General features: G+C 38.8%; 1 protein-coding gene across 2 annotated transcripts; it reads right to left on the reverse strand.

The window, feature by feature from the left end:
• PHF6 (PHD finger protein 6) lies at positions 1 to 25,994 on the reverse strand. Of its 2 annotated transcripts, none has more exons than XM_062502925.1 (11): positions 25,973 to 25,994; positions 20,904 to 21,083; positions 20,623 to 20,724; positions 17,457 to 17,590; positions 17,105 to 17,148; positions 7,796 to 7,959; positions 7,475 to 7,618; positions 6,134 to 6,238; positions 5,121 to 5,254; positions 4,352 to 4,481; positions 1 to 4,065 (listed from the first exon to the last, which is right to left on the reverse strand). In XM_062502925.1, the coding sequence occupies exons 2-10, from the start codon at positions 21,039 to 21,041 to the stop codon at positions 4,352 to 4,354; spliced, it is 1,095 nt and encodes a 364-aa protein (XP_062358909.1). In that variant the 5' UTR covers positions 21,042 to 21,083; positions 25,973 to 25,994; the 3' UTR covers positions 1 to 4,065. The 2 variants fall into 2 exon arrangements, with proteins under 2 accessions (XP_062358909.1, XP_062358908.1); XM_062502924.1 differs by having other exon boundaries at positions 7,796 to 7,962.
• Positions 25,995 to 27,449: the final 1,455 nt, after the last annotated feature.

A 27,449-nucleotide genomic window follows, 5' to 3' on the forward strand; every position in this document is an offset into this window, starting at 1 on the left:
TGAAATTCGTAACTCATTTATTGAATATATATATGCAAGGATACCAATAAAAAGAAACTAATACTGCAAACTACAACTTTGGAAGTAAAGCCAATATAACAGGAACAAAATATACATAACATTGTAGATAGGAATGCATTTACCCTCTTCCATACATTCCTGTCTTTACACCTAATGTAAATATATGCTAGAGCAAAAGCTGCAAACATTGGCCTAACCTGAGTGCTTTCTGACAAGCAACAGCTCTCCAGAATTTGTTAAGGGCTGAGATGTCACTGCTGACTAATGGCTGTGCATACATATGTATGTATAGGAACTGCTTCACCAAGTATATAAATCAAGGGCTGTGTTGTTTTTTCACCTTCATCACTAATATAGTGGAATCTGACTCTGGTGACATGGAAGAAGAGTTACTAATTGCTATCATGCACTTTCAGTTCTCTTCAGATTAATTTAATCTAATGAGGATTAATTTTCTTGTCAATCTGATCCAGCGTATTAATATTTTTGGAATGCACTGATTATCACCTGCCAGATAAGTCTGATATTTCAAACAGATATCACCTCTTAATTTTTCACTCCATTTTAGCATGAAGTTCTTTTTCCTATAGGCAGGAGTAAGAGTCAAACTCTTTTCTGTGACACTACATTTTAGAGCCAGATTTGGCAGACTCAAACCACTGTAGATCAGTACAGCTCTTTGTACCTAAAGCTGAGACTTTGTGGAGTGTAGGTGTGACTTCTACTAGAGCCTTATCACAGAAGCTCCTGTGGATCAACCCCTCCTGGAGGAGCAGATCCTCTGCTCACCTCATGCTTGGGAGCTGCCCTGACACTGCACCATCCCCTTCCTTTTGCCCCTGCCCTGGACACACAGCCCACTGCTACAGGGTTCGACCTTGGGACTCTGGCATTGCACCAGCTGCATCCTCAAGAGATTTGAACAGGATCCTTGTGATGCCTGTTCTTCCTTGGCACAGTCCTTTCTGGGAATAGCACAACCACAGATCTGTGAGACCACAGTGAGTTGGGGAGATCTCTTAATGGAGGGGAGCAGGGAGCTGGGGAGAAACCTCCCTTCTCAGAGGGTTCCAGGCATCTTAAACAGCACACAATCCTCTTGTGAGCAAAAGAAATGCCCAAAGGCAAAAAGTAACAATAATAAAAAAATTAAAAAATTAAAGTGAAACCAGTTTTTTAAGACAAGTTTTGTTGAATTCATTATGTTGAATTCTGATTGTGAGATGAAAGCAGAAGGTGCCTAGTAAAAAAAAAATCTCAGTAATGAACTGACTGTATTAATTTAACTAGCTAATTTAAACATACCTAGTTCACCTATAGCACACTTTCATTACTTCTAACATTTCTGGGAAGGCAGTAGATGCTCTGGAATAATCTTCAGTATATGCTTGCAAAGATTACATTGTTTTACCAAAAAAACAAACAAAAACAAAACAAAACAAACCAAACAAACAAACCAACCAACAAAAAAACCCCAACAAAACCTGCAAACCAAAACAAACCCCAAAAAATTCAGACAGACTGTCTGAAATTCCAAGCTAAAATACACATAAAAAACCAGTAATGGCAGTATTTTGTTTTTTAGAAAAATGATGCAAATGTTGTATACTATGATACATTGTCATGCTTTTTAAAACTACAATTAAGGACGAAAGAGATGTACAGTAAATACACTGCTGAGGTACATTTCTTCTAAATATTAACACCACGACAGAATTACTCCCCAGCAGGTGATGCTACTTGGGAACATATAAATACAATTTGTACATTGTAAGGCACTTTTACCCAGCATACATGAGTTGAAGTCAGTTATGACAAATCTGAGGCTTGTAAGAAAAGGTCTTTGCTTTTGACTTTGCTTCCATGAATTCTGAATTGATGACAGTTTCACCAGGCCATTTCAGCACACAGGGGTAACAGGGAAACCAGCCACTTGCTTTTCTGCTACCCGAAGGTGAAGTGCTGTTCTGGTTCTTTGAGGCATGGAATGGGGTCATTTATCCATAACAAGTGAGTTATTGGACTGAATATTATACTAAGCCACTGACACAATGAATTAGAGCTCAGTCTCAAATACAGTCAGTATGCTGGCAGATCTACCCCATGCAAACTTAGTTAAATACAGTAGCTGCAAACAAAGTGCCTTTTTTCCATGGGAGGGCCATGTCCCAGGCACAGACTGAAGTAATTTCAATATTGAAGGATGCTATTTTGCATTCTAAAACTGCTCTGAGTGGCTGAAAAATGTTCATGTTCTAGGAGAAACAAAACACCTTGATAGACAATTTCAATAATCGATCTGTCATTGCAATTCAAGTCACACTTTTAATTTTGAAAGTTACAAATACAAAATAAAAATGATCAATGGCATCATGTTTAGAGCAGTAACTGAATATTTTCTGTACACAGCAATATTTCTTTCCAAACAGGATTATTCTCCAGGAAAGCAAACAGAATTGTTTGAATTCTAACAGGTAAAATGTTAGAAACTCCAATATACAGTAATTGAGTCCCTCAAGACATTAAGGGAATGCATAAGAAGACAAATGACACACGTTAAATCTTAAAAATACAAGTAAAAAATGCTACAGAAACTCATGTTACAAATGAACCGGTTTTGCAATACCAATCACAGAAGAACTGTAGCAGTTTATAGTCAAATCAGTGTCTTTTGCTTGTTTCCTTCCTTCAAATGCAGAAGTTTTTTTTGGGAGTTCAGAGTGAAACAAGTCAAAACCCTAAACAAACAATAAGGTGATGCGGTAGCAACAGACAAACATGTGGACTAGATTCAGCTTTTTGGTTTTATTTAAATAAGTCTGAGGATGTGCTTTAACAGACCAATTGAAGAAGCCAGTAATCATTAGAAATGACAAGGTGTTTTGAAAGCAGTCAGAGGACTGTTCTGTTAGGTTTGGTATAGCCCAGATCTGATTGTTCCCTCAAGGAACATCAAATTCCAGCAAGTAGAATTCCATTATGTGATTGTTGACTTGACAGAGAGAAGAAAAAAAAATCGCTAAAACAATAAGGATGATACACGAAGTTTCCCATATAGTGGTCATATGATTAAAAAATAAATACCAATCTAGCAAAAAAGGTTGTTTCCTCATTCTTCTTACAGAATATGGGACCTTTATGCACATTCTTGACAAAACATGAAGTGTTCCACACAACAGAGAACACCTGAGGTATGGATGTCAGATATGGTGGCTGAATTCCATAGTGAGTTAAGAGTTGTAACTCTCTGAAGTAAAAGAGATTGGGCTGCGAAGTCCAAACATTTGTACAGTTGGGTTTTAATCACACTTGGTGAGGTGTTCTTTGTATATCAGGACACAGAAAGAGGTGGGTTTTTGGGGAAAGAATGAACTACAGCCCTTTGGCATGAGTTCTAAAGCTCACAGCTCAGAACCAACAGCTGCTCAAGTAAACCTCCTGCAAACAATGCCAGGCGGGATGAGCAATCCCAACAGGAACAACCTGAAATGTTCAAGCGTGCTTCGTGTACACCGAGTCCTTTCCTACTGGGAGCTTCCCAAGCAAAAGCAGCTCTGCCATGTACAGCCTCCGAAGTTGTGCAGGAAGAAAATGCAAAATTCACAAAGTACCAGCTCGTTGCCACCACGGACTTGTCCATGCTGTTAATTAAACTAGCTAAGACCTTCCCTCATTGCGTGAATCCACTAAACAACTTACACATTCCAAATCTTTAAGTTTTTATTCAGTCCAGAAATATAGATCTTACTTCATTTCAATGTCTGCCTTAACTTTTGACACTGTACATATTACATATCATTTATATAGTGTTTCATTTTTTTTCCAGACACTGCAGACTACAAACTACATAATATTGACATGTAAAACTCTGCCACTTACTGAAGGCTCACACACATGAACGTTTCAGGCAGTTCAATGAAATTTCTAACAGAGTTGGGTAGTAAAAAGTTACTAACCCTTTTCTGATTTTTAGAAAACAATTTAAAAGAATTAGTAGTTATGATGTCTTAGCCATTCCCAGTTCTATAACTCTGTCCCTTGAACCTGTTTAAAAAATGATGAAAACAATAGTAAATTTTAGATCATACAGAAAAGCATTTCACAGCTCTGACATTACATCTACATTTAGCAATAGAAATCAGGATCTCCCTTCTTACACTGTAACAAAGTCAGCCGGGTTTAAAAACCAACAAATCCTCCCCATTCTACAGTATGCCAATAAAAAGTACTCTGCATACACTAGATTTAAATACTTGACTGCAGTAAACTACATTAATTGTATATTGTGTTTCAGTCTTGGTAACAGATCTGTCAGGAGTAACTTCCATACCTAGTTTCCATTGAGCTGCTGCTGAGGAATGTCATTGTGGTCAGTGCCTGATTTGCCACGGCTTTTGCTTTCTCTTTCTTCATCCTCTTCATCTCTTTCATCATTTCCACTATGATTTTTACAATAGAGTCTGGCACAATAAAAGGAACAGTGAGGATTTACAGTGAAAATATCCATCAAAACATGACTTATCTCTCAAACTGTTTTGAGATGTGCTCAAGTCAGTAACAAACTCTTAAGTCATTCACAGTTTTCAGTCAAGCATCAGTTAAACTGAGAAGGAAAACAAGGTTCAAGATCAGCCAACAAAACTGTGACCAAACCCAGTTTTGCAGAACTGCCACTGCACTGCTCAGTGAATGCCCTCTCGTGGGCACAGCAAGGCAGCTCAGCTGCAGCCGAGCCACAGCTCTTCAGGAAGGATGGAAATTTGTGGGGTCCAAAAAGTCCCAGAAGGACACTATGAACACATCAATATGGAGGAATCATGATATCAGTTTTTTTGATCTAAATTACAGATTACTGGAGAAGGAAAATATAATACAAGTAAAGTAATTTTCTCATTTCTCCTATTTATAACATTACAGAAATTTTAATTCAGCAGAAGAACTGAAATGTTTCGTAAAGTCAACAGCTACTTAAAAATACCATTTTAATTTAAATAATATCCTCTTTTTAAAGAACATATTGACTAGCCAAGTTAAGCAGAAAAAGTGTCATGAAATATCTTTACTTTCATCATAGATTCAACAATTACATAGGTTCTTACTTATAAATTCCTCGTGACATATTCTCAATGTATTTAGCTTTGTCTTCTACTCCACAGTGGTAATGGTATGTTTTTATGCAGGCTTTGATTTCACACCCAATAGTAGCACCAGGCTGGCTGCAGAGTGTGCACTTCTGTCAGGGGGAAAGAAGAGAACAGCAACATTCAGCATCTCAGTCTTTTCTCTTAGTATTCAGTTTAGTGTTCCTCATATTTATGGCTAACATTCAGGAACAGAGTAATTCCTCTGGCAGATCATCCTTCCAATGACAAGTTAATCAAAGACAAGGTAAACCAGAAACTGTAAGATACCAACCCACTAAAACACAAACACTAGGACTTACCTGTCTGTTGCACAGAAAATTGCTACGTGATTGCAAAACAGGTTAGTGCATTTCCAAGGCCGTTTTATTGCTGCTCAAGTTAGTATACTAATATATAAAGAGTCTTAAATTACTTTTTTCAAGGAACAATATTGCTAGTTTTTTTTACTCTCCCTCTAATTCCCACATAAATTTCTTAGCACTTTAAAAACATCCTGAGTTTTAATAAAATACTGTGTGATGTATTACCAGCTCCCCACCTCTGAGATCTTAATATGTTTTCCTACTAAAATACCAAAAGAGTTGGAAACACTGGTTTGTTTCCAATGTTAGAAAATATATTCACTGCAAGAATTGCATATTCTCTAATTTTATGTGCAGCTTCACCCAGTGTGTTTTTAGTAACACAAGTCCAAAGCTGTTACTCTCTTATAGTTACAGCATGGCTAATATGAATCATATGATTCTGTGATAATAACAATTATGTATATTGTCATAAAGAATCCCAAATACAACATGCACAAACACAACTAATATTCCTATCTGGCTGCCCTTCCCACAAGTAACAATCTATTTTAATTTTGTGTTTAGAAAGAGATGGAAAAGATTGCTCCATAAAAGGAAGGAGGCAGAGCTATACAGACCTCAGCAGAATGACTAATACATTCACCACATTCTGCAGGTACATACCATTCTTTTTCCTCTCTTGATTTCTTGAAGTACAGTTTTGATATCAAAATCACCAAATTCTGCCCTTGAAGTTGTTGTTAGCTGGACAGTGCCAGAAGAGAACAACTGTAAAACAAGCAAGTCGAAGTAATGTCAGGTCACCAACATGATTGAAAATTTTTTCTTTACAGGAATAACTGAGCACTGAACATCCTGTTTTGTGATCTCAGACAGCATGTGCTTCACCAACAAACTAGGAAAAACCCTATGCTGAGCAACTGAAGTACTCCATCTGATCCCCACCTGACTGCTTTAATTAGAGTTATGTTGCCTTGGAGAAATATATTTTAAAATACAGAACAGTAGACAAGAAATAATGAAAGGATGAAAGCATAAAGTAGCAAATGGGCAATATTATCAATTACACTACTCAGTGTTTCAGGAATATTCCATTTCTTTCCCTGTGACATATATGTAAATTCAGGTTCAACCCTGATGTCAATATAGCTGTGAAATCCTGAGGGATGAAAATGAAGGACAGAAGTACCATCCCTTCCATCATCATCCTGGTATATCCAGCTTTAAGAGCCTTAAACTGAAGTTCAGGTAGACAAAGTAACAAAGAGCTTTGCTAGAGTAAGACTGGAAGCTGCTGGCACACACCAAGTCTCTGTATAGTGAGGCTGGGTACAGAAAGTCAATGAGTAACTCCACAGATTGCCTGGACTGTTCATTCATTTTGAGGTACAACATGAACCAGTGAAGTTTGTTGCCTAAAGTTTGTTTGTTAAAGCCCTACCTCACCCATAGAACAAGTGATATGAAAGGTGGCCCTGTCTGCTCCCATTCATTGCAATTAGATCCTGTTCAGGCTGACAGTTCTGTAAATGTCATCATCTAAAGGCAAGAGCTTCTAGAACTTCCTTATCCCACACTCTGCTTCAGTCACACAGCCTCAATCCACACGTCAGAAAATTAACAAAGTTCATGGATTCTTCTCAGATTGTGCCTGAATGCCTGTGAAGCTGTTTTATTCTTGGGAAGGATTCTTTTACTTAGAACTGTTTTCTGTTTTCCTTTCTAAATACTTCATATGCATTTAGACACTAAGGGAGCATTTTAAATAAGCTAAAGAGTCTCCCTGAGCTAATTCCATCTCTTAGCGTGAAGCCAACTTTTATTCATATTGCCTGCAGTGAAAATAAATGAATTGCTCACTTTGCAACACTTCAGTGCTTAAGGAGATCATCAGCATACAGACAATACTCAGCATAATTACATGTGAGGGTACTGTATTAAAATCCAAAACAGCAATTCAGACAAAATCCACAGAATAAACTGGTTAACAGTACTGTTACTCACCATGCACTTATAGTGTGCTGCAGCCTTTTTGGCATTAAATATATGAAGCTTTCCTCTAGCTTCATTTTCTTCTTCACCTGCATGACAGAATCCACATTTAGGTTTTGTATCACTGGGGCTGCTTCTGTGGGGAGACCTGTCTCTCTGAAAGAAAAACATTTTACTAAAATATACTGCTGGGATACAAATAAGGTTGCAATTTTAAAAGCCTGCGGCCACCAGCTGGAGGCTCAGACAAATGCAAATTTTAAGAAAAATTATATTTCAGAGAAGAAATATGCAATTCTGTCTTCTAAGAAGTTTAACATATTTACTGCTTACATAGGAACTGCTTTCTATTTCATCTGTGCCATGTGAGGACGTAGATCTAGTGTCTTCTGATTGCCCTTTTAAATTTGTTTTTCTTGGCTTTCCCTTACGACCCCTCCTTTTTCCTTTGGGAGGTGAAGGCTCCAATTCGTGTTCATTGATATTTTCTTCTAAATCTGCTTTAGAAGTCAGAAAATATCATTAAATAAGATTCTCCACAATTTTATAAAAAGCACACTAAGAAAAAAACCCAAACCAAACAAAAAAATCCCACAACCCACTGATACCAGACAAGAAAAACAACAACTTGTATTTTCTGAATTTTGGTCAGAAATAAAAATAACAGCTTTTCCCCATTTATTACAAACATGCAACTGCAGATCCTGAAAACATTACTTTTTATATGTCACACAGCTTTGCATCTTTATAACATAACAAGTTTTAGTGTTTCTTACAACTTCTACTTTCAGACCTAAAATGTGTCCTCACATACACATCTTCATCTTCACTGAAAATAACATTCATTTAAACTACACTGAAACTGGAAAGTGTTTTCACCCATGAAATATGATAATAATTTAAGATGCATTTTAAACTCCAATGTAAATTGCCCTTCATAGTATGCCAGTGTATCCAAATACCTCTCTCCTTGCTTTATTAATTGATTGATGCCTGTTGACTTAAGAAAAAAATTAATCCATTGGGTTATAACATTAACATCAAGCTTTAAAACTGGTAAGTATTTTGCCTTCAGTGAAACAAATCTACAATTTTATGTCATTACAGAATATTTTTAGATCTGCAGCTAAAGCAGCCTCCAGTTTAGAGGAAATCATCCCCACTGACAACATCCCACATCAAGTATTAACAGACCATTAAGAAGATAAGAACACATTTTTTAGTACAGACATACCATGCTACACAGAGCTGAGCCCAACCTTTGGGCACACTGTCCTTTGCACAAGATCCACAGACCAATTCTGCAAGATTAAGATTAGTTCCAATATGACCTAGTTAAATTGTATCTGATAACTACATCTAACAACCAGCTCTATTCGGTCACTAACAACTTTCCTACTCACAGGAGCATCCTCCTTTTTTTCTTCTAATATGTAGCACCCACCCCTGGTCAAACCACAAACATATTCCAGCAGACTTGTTTAAAGAACACACACAGACACTGCTGAAGGACTTTTCTTCTCAAAATCCAAACCACAAACATCAGTGAGAGCCCCCAAACAGAAGGAAATGGTAATCAGAAGACTTGGAACACTCACTTGATGGATATTGCCACATTGTTTTAGTTTCCAGATAGGACATCTTAGTTGGAGACTAAATGCTGCCTTGCCAGCACCCTTTCTTACCTATGATCACATAAAAATCAGACCACATTTCTATCTCATGATAACAGTGACTCAACTGCACAAAACTTAAAGTCAAAGTGCCAAATGTATTCCACAGCTGCCAAGTGGGAGAAGACAACTGAAGCCCTGGCCCAGCCTGGAACACAAGTACATCCTGTTCAGCTCCATCTATTGTATCTGTCACTAATCCCCAAGAAAGCTACAGTTTCTGCTCAGTTATTCAGGAGAGACAGAAAACTAATTTCCAGGCATCACATCCAAATGCATCGCAACAGGTTAGACTAAAATTTACACAGATCTGCAAATTATTCTGGTTTAAACTTACAGATTATTCAGTATATACAGATTTGCCCAAGTTGCTACTAAGACACAGCAATCTGTCTACAACATCCCTGTAATATATAAACTACCCTTTTAAAACTACATGTCAAAAGCAGTATTTATTTTACTCTGAAAAAACTAAATACAGGATGACACAGATTGTGTAATGACCCAATACATTTTACATTTTCTTCTCAGTATTTACTACCTAACATTATTTTTCATTTGTCACCACTTGCTAAATTCCCCAAGCAAAATTATGCAATTTAGATATTGACCTCCTAGACTGCATATAGCAAATTTTATTACACTCCGAAAACCTCTTTCAAGAAGAATTCTCTTATCTTGTTTATCATATGAACTCTCCACTGATTATTCAAAGAAATTTGTAAATATTTTTCTCTGTTTTTACATTTACGGAAATCATAGATGGTTATTCTAGAAAAACTTTCCCACAAAAATGTGACTGTTAAACCCATGACCCTTTAAATGGCATCAACAAGTTAAAAATATTCCTTCCACAGTAATTCAATGGACTTCCCTACTGGATTTGATGAAGCAAAACACAGTCCATTCACTGCCGTTCCTTATTTTTTCCAAAGCTCCTTTTAAATTTTGTCAGCCAAAATGCTTTCCACCTCTCAGTCCACCCTTATTTTCAACAATAACAGTAAAGCATGTTCTGAACTCTTTACAGGCCCACTTACAAAAGCAGAAGTGAGCTGTAATTGCTAAAAACCAAGCACACCTTATAAAAACCAACTTCTTATAAGAAATGTCAGCCTCCTAACAGACTAAGTTCTTAAGTGCTATTTTTTAGTCTATAATTATTAGTAGATTTAGGATATGAAAAGTAAAAATGCTGCAGTTTTAAAAGATAGTTTCAGTGTAAGATAAAAACCCATGAAGAATGCACAGCTTTCCTCAAAGGAGAAAGCCTCTTCTGTGCTTAAAACTATGACTTTGAGAGAAGTTCAGACACCATTACAATCCAGATGCTACATGACCCCCCCTTCACTAAAATACAACAACTCCTTGAAGATCTACATCTCCTACACCAAGTGAAGTGGACCTATAGAGTAACAGCACCAAGATGTGAGGATCTGCTCTAGCACGTCTGTCCTTCAAGGTGGATACCGCAAAAATTACAGCTCCTCGTTTTTACAGCACCTTGGACTCGCAGAATAGAACAGGGAGGCTGTAACCAGCTCTCAAACACATCTACTCTGGATAGTCTTCATGTTTCATTTAAAGCTTGGTGGGTGCCCTATCCCTCCCCTCAAGCCCACTGCCAGCTTACCCTGTGTCCCTGGCATCTGATGGTTGAGTGTTTCCAACTTCTCATGTCAGCTTGAACTAAGGAAAACACAAAAAGTTGTTCAACTCCTCCCTGACCAGGTGATGTTTTATCATGGATATCATCCATCCTCTGAATCCCCTGAGATTCCCTAGAATCCCTAGAATTCCCTCTTCAAGTACCCCCCATCCCATATCCCATAACTGCATTGGATTTTAAAATCATGACAATTTTCCCAATATAACTTTACCTAAAATGTTCCAAGGGGGTTTCTACGAGCTTCCCTCAGAAGTCCCTAAATGCTAGATCTGAAAAGAGCCCAATACACAACATGGCCTGAGAAGGAGGGGGGGATAAGGGTAGAAATCAAGAGGAAACAATCTACATTTTAAAAAGCACCAAGGAATATGATATTGTAAATTCAGATGAGTACCAACAAGTCCCTAATCTGCACTTAGGAAATCCGTGAGCAGTACCAACTACCACAGAAGTAAGGCCAACAAAATGCTGTATTACATCAACTGTTAACAGGGAGATTCAGCTTCAGAGAGAAATCTAAAAATTCTCCTTTGATCATGACTAGAAGGAAAAAGGATCAAGATGTTTTGCTGTTTAAAATAAGGCTTGGCAGAGAAGAGGTTGAGATATCATTGATCCATACTGCATCAGCTTGAAATACACATGGAATCACCCCTTTCCAAAAGCCAGGTTAAAGCAAAGTAAAAAAGAATTAAGTGATTCAAAGGTTGTGAAAAAACAAGTAAAAAGAGGATATGTACAATAAATACTGTTCTATTGACATCTTACATTACCTGAAGCAACAGAGTAAGAGAGCCAGAAACAAAGGAGGCTGATTTTGCATGAGGAAGATAAAAGCCAAGATTACTGGCAAAATATATTTGCAAGTAGGACTGGACATACAAAGAAGCCAAGGCACAGAATGCTGAGGTGGCTGAGACATGCTGCTATATAAATCTGAAATCACACATATGCAGGCAAAGTTTTACAGTGCATTTGGGATAAAAGAGAAACTAAAAATTCAAGGAACAAAATCAATTTTATTAGATTTTTAGAAGAGAAACGGAATATAACAGAGAAAGAAAAGAGTACTTCAGCATTCTAGATAAAATCTCCTTAAACTATGACTGAAACCCAATAAACCATATAAGCCAACATCATTATTTTAAATTGAAAAGAAACATCAAAAAAAAAAACCAAAAAGAGTTTTATTGGCCCAGTAGTTAATACTAAAATACTAGTAAATACTAGTATTTTACTATATACTAGTAAAATAGTAGTTAATACTAAAAATGTGGATACATCTATAAGCAATAATAAGAACCAGGGATTTGCATAAAACCCCTTGCAAGCAAATACAAAATCAAGCAAACTAATAATGAAATAATAGTAGTTTTTATCCGCAGGTGATGTGAAATTAACAACCAAAATACTGAATATAATTTTGGGTTATCTTTTTCAATGGGGAAAAAAACTTACACGAAATATATCTAAACCAAAGTAAGAGTGGAGAGGAAAAAATTAAATTACCCCTTAGGCCCTGCCACTAATATGTTTTCCAAAATCTCCAGATAATTCAAGGAACTGATGATTTTTATCCAAAAGTTATTTGTTATGATGTACTTGAGATGATTTCTTTAATTAAGTACATTTAACATAGAAAATTAATAAAACAGTCCTTACTAACCACACAATTTAAATGCATCTTCAAGCAAAGAAACACTGGCAAAGACTGAAGACAGATGATGCACTTGGCTTATTTGCACAATCACAAAGCTTATGACCCCTGGTCTGATGAACTTGAGTAGCTCAAGCCTCTGTGTAGCACCCAGCCTAGATGGGAGGGAGAATTAGAACACCACAGGACAGCTCCCAGCTCCTCAGACAGCAGGAGCCATTCACCACATGACTTTCACATTTTTCCTTTTCCATTAGCCTGTGGTTTTCCATAAGAAAAGCTTAGTTGGATGCTTCTGCACAAACCCTCATTAGTCTACAATGGGACACTGCTCATTCCTGCCTGGACCAACTGTTTCTGTGGGAACACCTGGACACATCTGATGCCACACCTAGAGCATTCTGCAGGAGAAAGCACCAGGCAGGCTGAGTTAGCAGAACCCGGGAAAATTTTATCACTGTCAAAATCAAAACGACCCCAAACTGCAACATTACAGAAATATTTATACCTGACTATTACTGCAAACATCCCGAGCCAAACCTGTGCTTGGGAGCAGTGCTACAGAAAATGCAACAGGGAACAAACATTGCTTGAAGAATCCAAAGATTAGTCAAATGTTACCTAACTAGAATACCAAAAAGTTGCAGATGTTTTTCCTGCCAGTCTCAGGTTTTCACACCACTTTGGGAAAGTACTCAGTGCACTACAGATTGACGTGTCTCTAAATAGGTCTCAGAAAAATACCATCCTGACTCAACTTACTGAGCAGTGTGAGCAGCACAGATTCCAGGCCTGATCTTTAGAACGACATGAAAAGGATGCTAAGGCAGAGAATGTCCTTGTTTCCACTGTGGAAACATAATTCCCTGAGGCTCTGAGCACAGCTACAACAGAAATTACAGGCATTTCATTTTCTGAACCCATAGCTCTCAAGCATCTGCTTTGAACATGAGCAAGAGAAGTCACACAGCTCTTCGTTAGTCTTTGTCTTACCACTGTGTAACAGATGAAATTACATTCTTATCTTAGTTTATATTAAACTGTTCCTCATCAGCTGAATTTGTTTTAAATTCAATACATGAGCCAGGGCAGCCCCACCTGCAGGAACTGAGAGAGGCCAGTTTCTTCATTTTTCAACAATTATTTCCAGTACATTGGAATAAATTCCAACAAACAGTTCCAAAACATTAGTTCAACAATACTTCATTCTTCAAAAAGAATAAATGCAATTGTATCAAACTGAACAGTAATTCAACTAATGGCTAGCTGTGATAATTAAAAAAAACCTGGCACTAATTCCTGTAACCTATTAGGTACTGAAAATTTAGACAGTTTCCCTAAAATTATGAATGAAGGTGTTACCTTAGGTTCAGTTATTTTGTTAAATTTGTAGCAAGCAAGGAAAAAACCTAGATGTTAATTTTCCATTTAATGGGAACAAAGCACAGGAAAACCACTCTGAATTACACAAAGGAAATATAGGAGAAATACAGTTTTCTTATTCTATGTCACCTAAATGCCAGACCATACAGATAAATCAGACAAACCCAACAATCTGTTGAAACAGATAATGAATTCAAGAGCACAGTACTCTGCTGCCTTGTTTCACATTTTTATATTCAAGGAAAGCAGAAGGTAGTTCATCAAGTCCTGTCAAGTGAAGAAAAAATTAATTCCCATTACTCATTAATTTTGCCTTGATGAGTCTGATGAATCCTCACACCACCTGAATTTCATAACAGCAATAAAAAACACCTATGAGGTCCTTTTTATTAAGTCTTAGCAGGTAACTTAATTCCAACATTGGTCCTTCAAGAACATTTCCATGCAGCCTCAAGAGACTCTCTTTAACTGTTGTTAAGTGTTTAATAGACAAGTCTTTTTAAACTAGAACTTCTAACCAAAGTACATGAGCCAGATCTCAGACTCAGCCAAGTATGTCCCCAGAAACATCAATTTTCTAAGGAAGGGAAGGAAAAATCTCAAGTGCTGCCTGCAAAAAGAAACTGTTCTGGATAAACCAAACACTCCTAAAAACTCTTTTAACATCTACTAACATAAGTGACAGAATAAAAATACTTGGACTGGAACATTAAATCTGGATACAAAGAACCAAGTATAAGAACTCACAGATGTTCTTAACTGACCAAGACAAAAAACTGCAATAAATTATTATTATTATTATCATTATCATCATTATTATTATTATTATTATTAATAATAATAATAATAATAATAATAATAATAATAATAATAATAATAATAATAATAATATCTCAACAAAAAAAAACAACCCAGAGAAGGAGCAGTTAAGTTTCCATTAAAAAGGGCTGATGGTTCCAGCACTGGGTGACAGAACCACAACTGTTCTATTAGGAAAACACTGCTAAGCAAAGATTAATGAAAATGAAACTAAAACAAGATTAAAAAAAAAAGCACCACTATGTTAACATCTAGTTTCCCTGCCTAGACTAGTCACTCTTCTCTGCCAAGTCCTTTATCTGGTTTCACACACCACCATTCTTTCACATTTAAATGCCTCCTTGACATTCACATTTTCATCAAGAAACAAACAAAGTACATATATAAAGCTTAATCTCACCATTCAACACCTTCCAGTCATTTCACTGAGCAAACTTCAGCATTTAAGTATTAAGGAAAAAAAACCTCCCAAGTCCATTCTGAAACTCTGAAAACCACCCAGTAATTTCTGTCTACTAAAGTTAATTAGTGTTCAATGTAGCAAAATACCACTGCTATGGAAATTGCTTGGAGCATTGTATCAGGTATTTGCAATATGTGTTTCTACTTTATTTAATCTAAAGGAGGTATATCACAAAAGAGCTCCAGCTTTTTTTTTTTTTTAATACAACTGCAATTAATAATTATTTTATAGCTAAAGTTTCCAAAACTGTATGAACTAAAAAGAAAACATATTCTTTGGGAAGGAGCACCAGGTGGAATTTCAGTGAAATATTCAATAAAGAACTGAAAACAGGAATGTGAAGTACAGACACGCATGACTCTAGAAGTGCAAAGCTATTTCCAGAAGTATAAAGCATGACAGAAGTAAATATTTTAAACAAAAAAATGTGTGCAAAGTGTTAAATAATATCCTGTGGGGTTCTCTGGCCTCAGCTGTTCTGAGTGACTTTGTATATTTCTTCTCTCCTACCCTTAATCCACGAGGCTCTTCATATGAGTCTAGATTAATGTTTTAACAAACTACCATCATCAATATTTAATTTAAAAGCCCATTAGTTTTTCCCAATATATCTATATAAAATTTAAAAGCCTTTGCTGTTAGAAAATGACACTGCAAAATTGGAGATAATGGTTTCTGAAAACTCTTAAAGAAAAGCACAAGTTCAGATCCTGCAAGGAATCCAAGCAGGAAAAGTAATCCATGCAGAATTGGAGGCATTTTTAAACACATGTCAAACACTGAGACATTTGTGAGTAAGTACTGTGCTGGTTTTAAAATATTATTTTAAAATATCAATTAAAGAGATTAATCTCTCTGGACTCAAAAATGTCTTTCATATTCTGTGTCTGCTAACACACAAAGCAACCCCCAAAACAAAGTGCCAAACTACAAGACAACGTGGCCCCTTCTCTTTGGAGAACAAATTACACATATTATTTTTCTTGTTTAAACCCAGCAAAATTAAGAGCTTTATATACAGGCACACAACAATAATTACATAAGTAGACTAAAAAAAATTTCATTTTCTTTGATATTTTCTGCTACCTTCACCATGTTTCTGAACATAGAAATAACATCCAAAACTCTACCATTAATAAGTCTACTACTCGTAGCATAAAAAGCAATATATTATCTTAAAAATATATTTGGCATGGAGACTGAAGTAATTTATGAAGTTTAATCTTCACTAAACAGTTGTATACTCCTAATTAGTTAAATCTGATGAATTTCAGTTGAAAGCAATACAAGAAATAAACTATTAACTGTTTGCTTACCCAAATACAGATACAGCAGAAAAAAAGCAAAATACTTTAATAAATACCCAATAGTACAACTAGTTTGGAATTTTAATAGACCACCCAATATATCTACATTTGTGGCATTTCACTATTCTTTTCTACAAAGCTACACAGCTTTCATGAATGGATCCATAAAACTCTTTTTTAAAATCAGTATGATTCAGAAACTTATCTGCAAGTGAATTCATCATAACCCTCTTCCTCTACTATTGGGTGTTTCTTTTTTCAAAAGTTAAATTCTATTTACTAGTAAAAAAAAAAATTCATATTTAGGAACACTAGCAATAGTAAAAATCAGCTGTTACCTGACAAAATATTTCAGATGTTAATATTGTGAATACTTAACTACAAATATAAGCCAGCTTCTTCCAAGAAGGGAATGCATAACTTCTACCCAAATTTTGGTTTTATGGAACATCATATCTTTTGAACATCCTAAAATTTATGGCTGGGGTTTTTCTCTGCCTCAGTCAATAATTTTTAGAGAAAATACAGAAGTAAGATGGGCTTCTAAAGTCATTGTTTCTCCAAAAAAATGTAGTTCTAATTTTTACTGAAAACATTTATATTCTCCAGAAAAATTAAATTTAACCAAGTATCTTTCTACAATGGGAAAAATTTATATGGAATAATTTTACCTTCAGAGTTATGCGTAGTTTTCTTGTGTTTTCGACATAAAATCCTATAAACAAAGTAGTTGAAAACTGTCAAGTCAGTCACGAATTACAGATTATTTACTCATCTTTTAAATTTAAATGCCAGTACATTTTTTCTCCCACTTATAAGTCTCACTGATACACAAATCTTGCAGTGAAAATATGCTTTTCTAGCACATCACTACTTTGAATGCCACAATCTTAATTAGAATTTTTTGCAACAGTTTTGTTTAGATTCCAAAGTGGGGTTTTGTTTAGCTCTGTTGTTTGTTTTTTAAACAAAGAATGTAAAATACAAATTAAAAACCAAACATAACAAATAAATAATAGTTACATGTAAATGCCTTGTGAAGGTTTCTCTCTTATCTGAGCTTTATCATGCAAAGCACAGTAGTAGTGATATGTCTTGTGACACGTTTTCACATCACAGCCAATGGTCGCTCCAGGACAGTGGCATAAAGAGCACATCTGGAAAGGAAAAGAAAGCACAGTTCAGGGTACTTTTTGTTTAATACCCCTGAGCTCAAAAAGAATATATTTACCACTCCTGGTGAAAAACAAATGGATTCATGCACTTGGTATTACTCTTCCTGCTCTCACGTGTTTTGCATAATTTATTTTAAAATTAAGTAATTTGATGCACGTGTGCAACAGTGCAATAACCATCAGATGCATTATCAACTCAACCACCATTATCAACTCAAAGAAAATAAGTAATTTGTTTTTGTGGACTGTATCTGATGAAAGTGACACAGCTATTCACCTGAATATCCCTCTCACAATGACAGTCTGTACCAACCATTTTGGAAAAGTTAAAATTATAATTGTACCTGTTTAGTTCTGAATTACGTTATAAAGGCAAGAAGGAAAAAAAAAACATGACACCCATTTGAGAATGAATCCTGCAGTCTGAAATACTAATGATCTGCAAATTTACCTCAGCATCAGCAGCTAACTTTACTTTTTTTTCTACAGTTCGGTCCCTGAGTCCTTTCCAAAACACTGAATTTAGTGAAATATTTGGTAAATGCAATGGATTTATTTCAACTAAACTAAATTTTGCTCTTTATACTTATATTGCAAAATGGATTAAAAGTGAGGCTGTTGCTTTACTCCTCTTTCCCATTAATTCTTCTTGTATCAAATACATAGTTAACAGCAGCTATCTGCCTTCTAACTTGCTCATGGTCCTTCTATATGTGGTAGGAAAAGAAGTACTTGACAGTATCACCAAATGTTTCTCTTCATTCTTCCCTACTGACTTAATATTCCCCCAAATCTCAGGATTTCCCATTAAACTCACCTCTGAAGACAACTGGAGCTTTTTCTTTGTATTGTGCATATTGCCCACACCCCCAAAAGATTACAATAAATTCCAAATGTAAGTATGCAATGTAGGGTACTTCCTACATATATATATATATATATATATATATATATATATATCTGTGGATACATTTTTTTTCTCCACTGCACTAGTTTAGTCAAGTTCTCCTTGCTACTCTCAAATATGCCAAAAAAATATACCACCAAATTACCAAATATACCACCAGCCTGTTTTTCAATTTTAATGAAGTCAACTGAACAGTAAAAATGTCAAGCCTTGGATCATCTCCATGTACTCCTCTGCAAGCTCCGAAATGGTAAAGTTATATACTGTTCCCTAGTTGTTATCTAATTTGTATGGGCATTTTATCTCATAAATCTGTTATACAGTATGGTTTTATACATAATGATTGCTGATCAAAGTCCTTTAGAAAAGCCTAGGCTTTTATATCCAGCCAATCAAGTTCAGTTGGAACCTCATTTTTTTTAAAAGCCAGAAATGACTAAATGAAAATTTTATTTTTATGAGCACCATGAAGTATCTGTGAAACAGAGCACACACATTTTATCCATGTTTCTAATAAAATACTTACTCCACTGGCTTGTGTCTGCTGTCCAAATGGTCACTAAGTCACGGTATATTGGGCATATAAGAAATTTGATAAGTTGCAAATTAGGTATCTTATTAAAAAAAAAAAACCCCAAACCTTTCCATTCACAGATACTAGGATTAATACAGATAGTTAAAAATATTAAGATACCAGTGACATGTATTTCTAAATATTTAGCCCTCATAAGAGACTGGCCTACCACCAGAACATACCACTTTTTCTCAGACAGGTCTATTACCATCAGCAAGTCTCTCCATCCTGTCACTGTCATTCTGGTAATGAGGTCCCCACTGTCAGTGCCCACCTGGCGAGCAGCACTTCCTGAGGGAGCACAGACTGAGCCCACACCATCAATATATTCACCTCACTCAGTGCACTGAGGTTTTTGCTGAATGTGTTCTCCCAGAATGGACCAGGCTAGACCAGCAAGAGACCTGAGAGAAGGGACTGGGCTAATGATAAACCTTTACCTTTAAACTTGCTACATGCCAATGGAGAAAGACAAGTTCCTCCATAGAGTGATTCTGCAGCTTTCTGTCAGCTACAGAGACACAGCACCTAAGTCAAGATCTAAGATTATCTTGTACGTTTTTTCCAAAGAGGAAACAACTCAGGACTATGAATCCATTAGATTGACCAGAACCAGGTTTTCTACAAAAACCTGAACGAAGTGCCTGGTACACACAGCTGGTGAGCTACAAGAATGGAGCCATTACAATAGAAGGAACATAAAGAGATTCAGAAGCAGAAAGAGAAACCACCTGAGAGATAAAAAGAAAAAAACTTTAAAACCCTTTAAGAGACACAGCAATCAAGAAGTTTCTTTATGATCAGTAGTTTAATTTAGTACTATGTTCTTTGGAAAGTCCTAATCACAACATGAATGACTTGTGAACAGTTATTTCTTTATGCTTCAGCTTATTAGAGTAAATTGAATTCCCTGGATTGGAAAAGATTCAAATGAAAGAGTAGATGAAATAGTAGACTATTATTATGAAATTGTAGTTCTACAATAATACTTTGGACTTCTGTTAGTGATCCAAGAACTGGTAAATACATAGAGTGCTTTAAATAACTAAGCTGGAAGGTCTTAATGTGAGGAGTGAACTGATCATCTGCTAAAATTATTTTAAAAAGAGCCTTACTCCAGTCCCCAAATGGAAAACAACTAGCTCTAAATAAAGGAATAATTTTTTTAAAAATCCTCATGAATTAGCTTCTTAGGAACTAAAAAAGTCATTACTGCTTAAACTTTTTAATTTGGTGGAGTTACAATGACAACTGTACCCACATACCTCATAAGCCCTGTATATTCACAGCACTATTTTTTAAATCAATATAAAAGGAACAAAAAGTGTATTTGGTAGTTAAAACTAGACTTTGGCAGCAAACCCAAAGACTGGTAAGGCACAATAACACACTTTCTAGGACCCTAGAAGGCAGGTTTCTTCCTGAAACCTAACAGAAAATATTAGATTAAATACACTGAACAACTCTTTGCAAACTTCATGGAAAGTATGAAAATACTGTCTTCCATTTTCAAAAGCCAAAATAGAGACTTACCAGTTTTGTGCCTCTCTTTATTTCTTTCTGAATATCTTCAATAGAGAATCCACCAAGACTCTCATTATCAGTGTGTGAAGACACCAGCGCGGACGAGAACAACTGAAATTGCAAAGACAAAACCTGTATTTTAATTTTTAAGGGTACAGGCGATAGAGAAATTCACAGATACGAAACCCACCGAACTGCAGTGGTTAATCGTGTGTGCCAGTTTCAACCTGGCTGGCTTTACCACGTGTTTGCAGCGTTTTCCCGGCTCCATCCCATTCCCGGCCACTCACCATACACTTGTGATGTGCCGCCACCTTCTGGTTCTCCGACATCAGCAACTGCCCACATTCGTTATCTTTATTCGACCGACAGAACCCACACTTCCTTTGTCTGGAGGAGACTTTCTTCTGTCCGACTGAGCTTGTCATGATTTTAAATGACCTTAGAATGCCACTGCAATCCTCTCAATGCTACAGGGAAAAAAAACCTGCTATCAGCGTGTTAGCATCAACAAAAGGCAAATTAACACAGCTTTATAAATACTGGATTGGATGCTTGGAAGTGATTTGTCCCTTTTCTTTATGCTGCTTCAATATAGCCAAATAAACAAGCAATTGGCAGACGCGGTATTTTGCCAAATTTTAATGAAATTTTTTCAGCAAGAAAATGCAGTTTCTTTACGCTAAAGGAAAGTTTGAGAATTAAAATAAAACTTTGGATGCTAATACAAAGGCAGAAAATAGAAAAGAAGTGGGAAATACAAGAGAATCATCGGGGGAAAAAAGTTACCACAACTCATTTTTATAGTTATTTATTACAGGAAAGAAATTTGTAGAAAAGGAATAAATAAATAAATAAGTACACGCAATGAAATTCATGCTACTAAACTTCTTCAAAAACAGAAGCAAAGGAAAACCCAGAGTCCAGCACAGCCTCTAGCACAGGTATTGGCTGTAAAGGCCCACAAAGTCTCCAGGCAGAAGAGCAAAGAGATGAGGTGATAAAATGTTACCATTTTTGGTATCAGAGGTGTCTTGTGGCTACTCAAACAGCATTAGGAATAAAATTTTACACACCTCTGTGACTAAGGTGCTGCAGTAGAAACCTCTCGGTGACCCACAGTTAGTTTGGCAGTACAACACCAGGTTTCAGTAAGTGTATGAGAGCTGCTGTTCTCAGCTCAGAAAAGTAACTTAAAATTAAACTCATGAATCACAAACTTTTCGTGTGCTACCAGCAACACATTTTAAAATGTAACACTGAGGTCACAGTGCCCAACTCAGACACAGCTCATGCAAAACTGAAAATATCCAATGAGTGTATTAATTTCTTGGCCCAGTATTGAGAAGTCTATGTTCATTTGCTTCTACATCTACCAAGAAATTTTAAAAACATCTTCTTCAAACAGACTTACTTAGAGCTTTTTACCTGGGAGATTTGAGCCTTCCTACCAGAATTTGCCACAACTGCAACAAAATTCTCCTCAGCTTTTCTCTTAAGAGACTACTCGGCTATGTAAGAAAAGCCACCGTAGAGTTTGATATTTGTGTTGGAAAAAAGTACAAAATCCAGCCATAAATAAGACAGCAGAGTTGCAAAACATCTGGACTGGGCTACAATGGCACAGATCTGCATGAAAATGCACGGCTGGTCTCTGGAACTCTCATGGGCAGAGCCGGTGCTCCCCAGCGCTGTCAGAAGCCCATAATGCTGGGATCACTCACTCCTTCCCTAACCGAAAGCAAAGGAACTCCTCCTGCTGACAGACACTCCTGCTGCCTCCTGCTCCTACAGGTTTTCACAGATTGTCACTGCTGGCCTTGCACTGCTCACTGCAAAACTCCTGCCTCAAAAGGTGCCTGTCCTGTCCCCCTCGCCTTTGCTCTCCCAACAGCTTCATTTGCTTTCTCTTCTGACTGCAACGCCGCTGATGCACGCTCAGAACAAGAATGCAAAGATTTTGGATCTTGCTGATTTGCACAAAAAATGTGCCAATCTGGATAAACTAGTCACACCCTTTTGCAGAGGCAATAGGGAGTCCTTAAGCGTTAAGCACAAAATAATTATTAAACTGTATTCTTCTAAATGAAAAATAAAATGAGACTATTCTGTAATCGCTTCTGAGGAGAAAGAATGGTTCCTGAAGAGACACGTAGATAGGCAGATACATACATATATATATCTATATGTATGTATGTATATTAAAAAAATAAAAACCTGAGCCATTTTTAAAACTTAAATGATATTTGGGAGCAGAAAAAGACCTACAAAAGACAAGCAGGAAGTAATATCAAAGATTTACTTGCTTACATCTCACATTCAATAGACCAACATAAATCACACAGGGTTGTTTAGAAATATACTAACAAAATAATGTAAAATGCAAAAAGTTCTGGTTTTGTATAAACAGTGTGGTATATACACACACAATCACTTGGGTCTACCGGTTTCATTTTATATTCAGATTATATTATTAAAATATGACACCAATGATACCAGTTATTAAAAGTAAGATCAGGAATTTCCTTGTACACATGTAAAGGTCCTATTGACTCTCAGGAACAAGAATTACTATTAAAACAAGAGCTACCCTTCAATTTAAGCAGCAAGTTTATATTTTAGAAAGTGAAAGTAATTTATAACACACATTAAAAAATTTTGAAGTGGTTCTAATCATATTTAATTTATAGAAAAAAAAAACTTTCCAGGACACAAGATTATAAAGAACCTTCTCACAGCTTGCTGCTTTCCACCTCTCAGTGCACATCACTGCAGCAGCACCAGAACCTGACACAGCCTGACTTCCTCAAGTACTTCTGCATAATTAGATTTTTTAAGCCTCACAGTGAAGTTAAAAATAATGCCAGTCTTTACTCGATACATGGATGCTGATGTTAAAAAAAAAAAAGCAAATATATGTTTTTTAAATACTTCACCATTACAAATAATTTAACACTTGAAAAATTATTCAAAACTCAAACAGGCCAAAAATGAAATTCACATTCTTTTCACTATCAGATTAAATTACTCTGAAAGCATTTTACAAGGGTATCTAAAAGTTTTCTTTTCAACTCTGCATTCGTTTTAATCCTTTTGTCTTTTGGTTGGTTTTGTTTTTTTTGTTTGTTTCTTTGGGCATTTTCCCTATTTATACATTTTTAAAGACTGTAGAAAAAAACCCCTGAGCTTGAGAAACATCTATAGACCTCTCCATAAATTATATTTCCTTTCTCATAAATGTGAGAATACACTGCTCTTGGATCACTTTTCTTTGTGTCAAAATGCACTTAGCCTGTCCATTAAAAAAAGAAACAAAACACATTTTCTGAGAAAGTTGAACTAAGTTATGCAGCTACAGCTCCACAATTCTGAATGCAAGTACTCAGAATTCTGTTTTCATCTCTCAAGTTAAATCATCCAGAGCAACTAATCTAGTTTGCCAAGTATAAGCTACATTTCATTGGAATGAGAAAAAAAAAAGTGCAACTTAAAAAGAGCTGAATATGTTGGTTTTCCACATTTAAAAAGCTAGCTAATGAGTAAGAATTACAAGAAATAGTGATTACATCTATGGTTGACAGAATCTTGCTTGTCAGCTTTGTCAAAGTCTCACAGACTGGATCACAAGGAGTGACGTACTTTGGAATCACTGGCTGGGAGATTTTCTCTGTCTCCACCAAAATGGAACACACATGCTATAAACACAAAGATTATTCCATACAGATCAATTTTCCACGGGCTTGATCTAAGAAATGACAAGTTACACATTCCCTAGAATCACACAAGCAGAAATTCGCTCAACCACTCTTCACCAAAAAATTCGGGTTCATTTGCATTCACATTTCTTATGTGCACTAAGGTATTAAATATGGTGCTTTCCCTCACAGCATCTTTATTTTATCTTTAAGGCAGCAGGTTACACACCCTCCTGTAGCTTCCGTGCTACTTTACTGAGCTCTAGACAAGATCTCCCAATATAAAAGTGCAAGCTGAATGATGGTCACAGGATGCGCTCAGTGCATGAGACATTGTTCAGCATAAAAGAATGGAAAGTAACCTGGACTCTTAATTTCTATTTATTGCCCAAACATGTTTCAGAAGCCTGATTACAGGAGTTAAAATCTCACTTGTATTTCCTTCAAACAACGGTAACCTACACGCTGCACTTGTAAAGTTTGTTTTGCTATGTGAACTGTACAATTCCCAAACTACATTTCAAAAAATTAGAATTTATATTTGTGAAGAAAATTTAGGCCACCTAGGGAAAATCTGTGAGAAGTAAACAAGCTTCAGAAAATGCCACTACAGATGCTGAAGTGGTTTGGTCTCTCAGGAAAAGCTACAGAAAATATTTGTGCTGATTTTTCCAAGATGCTCAGTGCAGGAGATACCAGTCACAAGCTTACAACTGCCTCGCAGTTTCTCGGGTTGGTCACCCATTGCTGGGAGGTTTATTTTGGAGAAGGGGGAATGGGAAAGTATCCTATAGGGTTCTGTGGATGAGAACCCAAATAACAGGTCCCATAGAAATTTTTATCTAAGACTTACATTCACACAGCATCCTACAGTCACTATAAAAAGTAGGATGGGAATTTATCCATTCAACTTCCTTAAAAAAACCCCAAAAAGACACCGAAGAGGGGGCAGATGTGAGGGGAAAAGGGCAAACCCTCGAAAGCCTGAACAATGAGAGCAGAGCAGGTGACTAAATATGACACAGAGAGAGCCCGCGGTCAGGGAGATCTGGCAGACGGCGCTGAGGGATCTCCAGGAAAGTTTACATCCTCCCACGGGGAGCGGGAGATGGGCCGATAGCGGCACCTCTGCCACCGCCTCCCCGGGCGATCGACGGGGCAGGACGGCATCTCCCGGGCAGGATCCGCCCGACTTCCCCGCGGGGCCCGGCCGGCACCGCCGGGGCCCGACCCCTCCCCAGCCGGGGGCTGCTGGGGGGAGCGCGGGGGGACGCGGGAAGGGCGACCCCCTCCCGATTCCATGAAATTTCTGGGGAAACGGGACCGGGAGACAAGGGGGGGGGGGGGGGGGGGGGGGCGGATCCTCCCTGCAAGGAGGGCGCGGGCCGGGGCGGGCGGAGCGAGCAGCACCGCCGGCCCGGGGAGAGGGCAGGGGGGCGGTACCGTCAGCCGGGGCACCCCTGAGGGGATACTGCGGGGTGCCGCGACCCTCGCGGGGCTGCAGGGGCCGGCTGAAGCCCCGGGACCGGCGGCGGCTGAGGGCGGGCGGGCCCCGGGCCGGGGGCTGCGGGCGGGCCGGGGGCGCCGCGCCTGCCCCTGGCGCGCAGCGCAGCGGCGGCGGGGCGGGCAGCGGGCGCTCGGCGGGTCGGTCGTCGGTCACTCACCCGTGCGGCGGGCGGGGTGCGGGCGGAGGAGCCGCTCGGCACGGCCCGTCCCCGCTCGCGGGTCGCTCAGGGCCGCTCGCCCGCCGGGACCGGCGCGTTCATTCGGGGCTCGGGACGCGCCGCGGCCGCCGCCGAGCGCACGCACGCACGCACGAGCGGACGCACGCACGCACGCACGCACGGCGCGCCTGGGCCGCGGCGGCGCTGCGGGGCGGTGCCCGATTGGCGGGAGCCCGGCGGGGGCCGCTCGCAGCCTCCTTTGCGCACGCGCGCCTTTCCCGCTGCGGCCGCTGCGCTTCTCCGCGCGGTCGGGAAACGGAAGACGGGGGTGTGTGGGGAGCGGCTGCTCTGCGCATGCGCACCCGCCGCCGCTACTTCCCCGTGAGGTCTCGGTGCGAGCGAGCGGGGCTGGCGAGAGGCAGACACACAAGGAGCGGCGCGCATGCGCAGCGCTCACCCGCAACCGTTGTTGGGGGCACGCGGGACTCGCGCTGCTGCGGCCGCGCAGCCGCAGTGCCGCGCGCGTGCGCAGAGCGGGCGGCGAAGGGCGGCGCTGCGGCACCGCGCGCGCGCTCCTCGGGGGGGGGGGGGGGGGGAGCGGCCCCACGCGCGCGCGCGCGCTCCCTCACGGTGGCCGCTCCTGTTCCGCCCCCTCCCCCGTCGTGCTTCACAGCGCGCTGGGCCCGGAGGAACGGAACGGTCCAGGTTTTAAGAAGTCCTTCGCGATCATGAAGTCCAGCCGCTCATCCAGCACTACTACTACTACAACCCCTAAATCTCACCACTCAGCACCAGATCTGATGCGTCTTTAGCAGGCCTTTGGTTCAGGAGGTGCAGTGGCAGGGCTGGGTAATGTGGTTTTGGGGTTGCACGGCAGCGCTGAGTGGATGGCTGGACTTGATGATCTTGAAGGTCTCTTCCAGCCTTGACGGTTCTGTGATCCTAAACCACATCACTCAGCGCCAGATCCAGACACCTCTTAAACCCCACCAGGGATGGTGACTCCACCGCCTCCCTGGGCAGCCTATTCCCCTTCCATGACCACCCTAACACTGAAACTTTTTTTTCTAATACCGAATCTGAATCTCTGCTGCGGCAGCTTAAGGCCGTTTTCTCTGGTCCTCTCCCGGCACACAAGGCAGAAGAGACCGGCCCCACCTCACTGCACCCTCCTGTCACGGAGTCATGAGGCTCCCCCGAGTCCACCGGCTCCCCCGCCGGGCTCGTTCCCCAGTCCCTGCGGGGGCCCTGCTGCCCTTTGCTCCAGCACCTCCACGTCCTTGTAAAAGAACTGAACACAGCGCTTGAGGTATGGCCTCACAATAAGTAATAAAAATTACACTTCTGTTTTACAGAAGTTGTCATCATATTGCACGTGTTGAATGAATTACAATATAGTGAGAAACCCAAATGCTGATACACATTTAAATTTTCAAGCTGCTGCCATTTTGCATCACAATACGTGGATGATTTACAC

The sequence above is a fragment of the Cinclus cinclus genome, chromosome 15 (genome assembly GCF_963662255.1).
Source record: "Cinclus cinclus chromosome 15, bCinCin1.1, whole genome shotgun sequence".
Taxonomy (NCBI): domain Eukaryota; kingdom Metazoa; phylum Chordata; class Aves; order Passeriformes; family Cinclidae; genus Cinclus; species Cinclus cinclus.

What these genes read in the sequence shown, in the direction of transcription:
- PHF6 (XM_062502924.1), bottom strand. Translation starts at nt 21,041, where the DNA reads ATGACAAGCTCAGTCGGACAGAAGAAAGTCTCCTCCAGACAAAGGAAG. An exon ending in CCTTCACAAGGCATTTACAT is followed by an intron (nt 17,149 to 17,456) that starts GTAACTATTATT and finishes CTTTGTTTATAG; the next exon opens with GATTTTATGTCGAAAACACA. An exon ending in ATGTCACGAGGAATTTATAA is followed by an intron (nt 4,482 to 5,120) that starts GTAAGAACCTAT and finishes TTATTGTGCCAG; the next exon opens with ACTCTATTGTAAAAATCATA.